This window comes from Siphateles boraxobius, unplaced genomic scaffold (genome assembly GCF_051911475.1).
Source record: "Siphateles boraxobius isolate OS27281-9 unplaced genomic scaffold, OSU_SipBor_1 103, whole genome shotgun sequence".
Classification (NCBI taxonomy): domain Eukaryota; kingdom Metazoa; phylum Chordata; class Actinopteri; order Cypriniformes; family Leuciscidae; genus Siphateles; species Siphateles boraxobius.
Genome location: NW_027508704.1, coordinates 1,302,501 through 1,307,500, shown reverse-complemented (window position 1 = coordinate 1,307,500; position 5,000 = coordinate 1,302,501). Strand labels below are relative to the sequence as shown.

The 5,000-nt window shown below is 49.3% G+C and overlaps 1 protein-coding gene across 5 annotated transcripts in view; it reads right to left on the bottom strand.

Annotated features, from left to right (window-relative positions):
• The window catches only part of abcc3 (ATP-binding cassette, sub-family C (CFTR/MRP), member 3), a 111,898-nt gene that overhangs the window by 68,213 nt on the left and 38,685 nt on the right, over positions 1-5,000 (bottom strand). For all 5 annotated transcript variants that reach the window (XR_013207669.1, XR_013207656.1, XR_013207663.1 and 2 more), the window contains exon 6: positions 656-717. Coding sequence is in view for 2 of the 5 variants with exons in the window: in XM_077245659.1 (XP_077101774.1) it covers positions 656-717 (62 nt within the window). In the remaining 3 variants the exon portion in view is untranslated. The remainder of the gene's footprint in view (positions 1-655; positions 718-5,000) is intronic.

Below are 5,000 nucleotides of genomic sequence, written 5' to 3'. Positions count from 1 at the left end.
GTTCACAAAGAAAGTGACAAAACCTTGCTAAGTTTCCTACCATTCCGACGAAGAAAACTAAAGGTAAAATGTTTCCGTCATTAAAGGAGAACTCCGGCGCAAAATGAACCTGGGGTGTAATAACACATTGGTACCGAGTCGACTGTTCTCTGGGATTTGTTTTCATGATAATCGAGTGTAAAGAGTTTTATCTCTAAAAACTGTTTAGCTTATAACGCTAGTATATGGGACATATAATAAGTAAAAAGAGATCGCTAGTTAATACCACTAACAAGGCTCAAAATAGCGCCACACTAACACGCTAGCTTAATGAGGGTCTCTACATACAAACCGAAGCACTGAGAACTTTGTAAGTGTACAGACAGTTTAATAATAATATACTTTATAAAGACAGTACCATCTTGTATACAGGCAGGAGCCATCTTTGGGAAACAGCCTCGACCAGTCGAACCACTAACGCCGTGCTAAGTGAGCTGAACTGTGAGATTCCAAGTCACTGTTCAGCTCGTAGCGCGGCGTTATAGGTTCGACTGGTCGAGGCTGTTTCCCAAAGATGACTCCGTGATGGTACTGTCTTACATTAAGACATCTTGTAATTGAGCTAAAACATTGGGATAGGTTTGTTTCCCAAAGGGAAAATAGAACAGACACTCGCCTTGTAAACCACCAAAAGGTCATTTTTGAGAGGAATCCGGCAGTTGTTTCAGGACACACATTCTGGAAAAGAAATAAAAACACCAGCAGCTCTTCAGTTTAGCTGCTCTGACCTTTCAAATCTCTTTCTAACGTGCAAGAAATTCAATGATCCAAAGTTTGTGGCACTAAACCAATCTTTTACTCAATCTCTGATGACGTATTATAAAGGTATATATAATATAATAGACACGCACACAGACACACACACACACACACACACACACACACACACACACACACACACACACACACACACACACACACACACACACACACACACACACACACACACACACACACACACATGTTTGTTTTGCTATCCTTGTGAGGACATTCCATAGGCATAATGCATTTTATACAGGAAAAACTGTATATTCTATCCCCTTACACTGCCCCTGTCCCTAAACCTACCTACCCAGTTGTAATACCAGTGTAATACCCATGTCATTATAAACATTTGTGTCCTCACAAATCACAAAAACACGCACACACACACACTCTCACACACTCACAAACAAACTCACACACACACAAACACACACACACACTCTCTCTCTCTCAAACACACTAGGGCTGGGCGATATGGCCTAAAAAAAAATCCCAGTTCCCTTTCAAGGGAACTCGAGCTGCGTCAAACTCTGTGGTAACGCCCCTGCGTTGTGCGTCATGAAGCACGTATGGAATCAGCCCAATGGAGGGATGGAACGTCATAGGCGGGTGACGTCATCGACCAGGAAACTATAAAGCACCCCATAAACACAAGCGCAACAGCTTTCTGTGCCTTCAGTCGCGCTATATGTGAATCTGTCCCTGTGTGAATATTGTCTGTCTTTACATACTCTGCACCACACAAACAATTTATATATATATATATATATATATATATATATATATATATATATATATATATATATATATATATATATATATACATTAAGATAGATATGGCGAACGAACAGCAGTTTAGGAAGTGTGTCCCTCCCTGCTCGCGTTATTTTACGAGTGGGGATACACACGTTCTTTGTGTTGTTTGTTTGGGAGTGCAGCTCTCGAGGGAGCTGATTGTGAGCATTGCGAGCGTCTGCCATTAAGGACGCTCCGCTCCCGCCGGGCGCTCTTCGAGGAGAGCGGTTCGGTACGCGCTCCCTGCGGTTCGGGTCCCGCTCTTGCCGAGGCAGAGCGACGACGCGTATCGTGGGGATCGCAGATGGATCTCTCAGCGGGGTTAGAGACGGGCTCTGCCTTATCTCTCCCTTCACCTGTGAGATCCAGTGCCTCAGTCCCGTGTACGGAAGCACGCGCTGCGGTTTCTTCCGCTCGGGCTGAGGCACCAGTTATAAATGAGGGAGATGTGGAGGATTCGCCACCTTACACTCCCGAAAGTGATGAGCTAGTGGAGGTATTAACAAGAGCTGTAGAAATACTCAGCATTGTATGGCCAGTGACTAGACAGGAGTCTGTTTCTAAATCAAAATTAGATGAGAGATTTTTGCCGTCACGAGTGCAACCTCCACGCCGGTGCTTGCCGTTTTTTCCCGATCTCCACACTGAGTTGTCGAAATCGTGGAAAAAAACGGTGTCATATAGAGTGTTTAGTCCCCAGACTTCAACTTATTCTAATATTGTGGGGGCAAAATCATATGGTTATTCGGCTATGCCTCGCGTGGAAGAGACGCTTGCGAATTTTCTCTCCCTCGAGGCTGCGTCATCTGTTAAGGCACCGGCATTACCCACCAAGCCTCTTAGAAATATTTCGGTTTTTGTGGGTAAAGCGTATTCGGCGGCGGGTCAGGCTGCGTCATGTCTGCATACTATGTCTATTATGCAGGCATACCAGGCTGACCTGTTGAGGGACGTGAGTGAGAGTGAGGAGGTCAGTGCTGACGTGGTTCGCGAACTGCGTCAGGCTGCTGATTTATCCCTGTGCGCAAGGCTTCGGCTAAGAAGAAGTCCTGAGGTTGGTCCCCACCGAGGCGGAAAGGTGTTCACCTCTTTCTACGGTGCCCATTCTTCCTCGGGCCCCTCCTTCATGCCGGGGCGCAGACGGTCCCAGTGAGCGATTTCCCGAGGGACGCTCGCTCCCTCTGAGGAGGGTTTCAGAGCGGTTAGACCAGTTGTTCCCTGCCGGTGTGCCGTTACAGGGCGCTGCGTTTGCTGCTCAAGTTACACCAGAGGCCAGTCTCGAGAGACTGGTACCCTTAGTAGAATTTCTGGCAGAGTGAAAAAGCCTTCCAAAAATATCTCATTGGGTCCTGCAGACAATAGAAAGGGATTATGCTATCCAATTCAGGTGTCGTCCACCAAGATTCAGAGGGGTTCTGCCTACAGTGGTGGGCCCCGAGCAGGCTCTGGTTATGGAACAAGAGGTGAAAGCACTCCTTCAAAAGGAGGCTATAGAACGGGTTCCTCCTCCCAGTGTGGAGTCAGGCTATTACAGCCGAAATTTCATCGTTCCAAAATAGGATGGGGGGTTGTCTCCAATTTTAGACCTGCGCCTATTGAATCACTCGGTAGGGAAGCCAAAATTCAAGATGCTCCAAGGCCGGGGGATTGGAGACTCCATCCCGAGGTGGTGGAGCTCCTTTGGTTGAGTTTCGGTCGCGCCGAGGTGGACCTATTCGCTTCCAAGGAGACCACATCCAGCCCCTCTGGGGTTGGACGCTATGGTGCAGCCGTGGCCGAGGTCACGTCTGTTCGCCTTTCCCCCGATTGCTCTGCTACCTGGAGTTCTGGAGAGGGTTCGCCGGGACGGGGTCAGCCTACTATTAGTAGCCCCGTTCTGGCCGGCCCGAGTATGGTTTGCGGACCTGATTTCTCTCCTGGACGGCTCTCCCTTGGAGCTCCCGGTCAGGAGGGATCTACTCTCTCAGGCGGGCAGCATGATATTTCACCCCCACCCAGTATTGTGGGCTTGGCCTCTGAGGGGGCCCAGCTCATGAACTCTGGTCTCTCAACCGAGGTTGTTGAGACCATTCTTCACTCCAGAGCTCCATCCACGAGGGAGCTTTATGCCTTGAAGTGGAAACTCTCCACTTCTTGGTGTGGAGAGCACCTGCAGGACCCAGTTAACTGCCCAGTGGGTGCAGTGCTGGAATTCCTGCAGGAGCGCTTCTCCACAGGGCTATCCCCCTCCACACTAAAGGTGTATGTGGCGGCACTGGCTGCTTACCACGTCCCTTTCAGTGGAGTTTCTCTTGGGAGACACCCGCTTATAACTCGTTTCCTTCGTGGCACTTTGAGGCTGAGGCCAGCAGTTTGTACGAGGGTGCCGGCCTGGGATCTGGCCATCGTATTAGAAGGTCTTTCCCTAGCTCCTCTTGAACCTATCGAAGAAGTTCCTGAGAAGTTTCTCACGTTTAAAACTATCTTTCTTCTTGCTATCTCCTCACTAAAGAGAATCGGAGATTTGCAGGCTCTGTCGGTTTCACCCTCATGCCTGGAATTTTCGCCTGGCATGGTTAAGGCTTTTCTGCATCCTAGACCAGGTTACGTTCCCAAGGTCCCTACTAATGTTGTTAGACCTACAGTTCTGCAGGCCTTTTGTCCTCCTCCATTTCTGTCGTCTGACCAGGAGAAACTTAATTTACTCTGCCCTGTTAGGGCGTTAGACGCCTATGTCCACAGAACTGCCCTGTGGACGAAGTCAGAACAACTATTTGTGTGCTTTGGGCCACCCAAGAAGGGGTGTCCTGCGTCTAAACAGAGAATGAGCAAGTGGGTGGTCGAGGCTATCTCACTTGCCTATGAATTCGCTGGTCAGCCTTCACCTTTGGCTGTACGAGCCCACTCTACCAGGAGTATGGCGGCTTCTAAAGCATTACTGTCAGGAGTTTCCCTCAGTGAGGTTTGTGATGCGGCTGGATGGTCTTCACCGCATACTTTCACTAAGTTCTACGACCTAGACTTAAGTTCTACCCCTGGGGCACAGGTGCTCTCGTCCTCTGTGCGCTAGTTCTCACATGGCGGTCACTTGGTCCTATGGCGACGTGGGTATTAGTGTTCCCACAGCGTTTCACGCAGCTCGAGTTCCCTTGAAAGGGAACGTCTCGGTTACGTATGTAACCCTAGTTCCCTGATAGGGAACGAGACGCTGCGTCATTCCACCATACTCCCGGCATTCCCGCTAGCGCTTCCGTCAGGCCTATCAGAAGCTGTTGCGCTTGTGTTTATGGGGTGCTTTATAGTTTCCTGGTCGATGACGTCACCCGCCTATGACGTTCCATCTCTCCATTGGGCTGATTCCATACGTGCTTCATGACGCACAACGCAGGGGCGTTCCCACAGCGTTTGACGCAGCGTCTCGT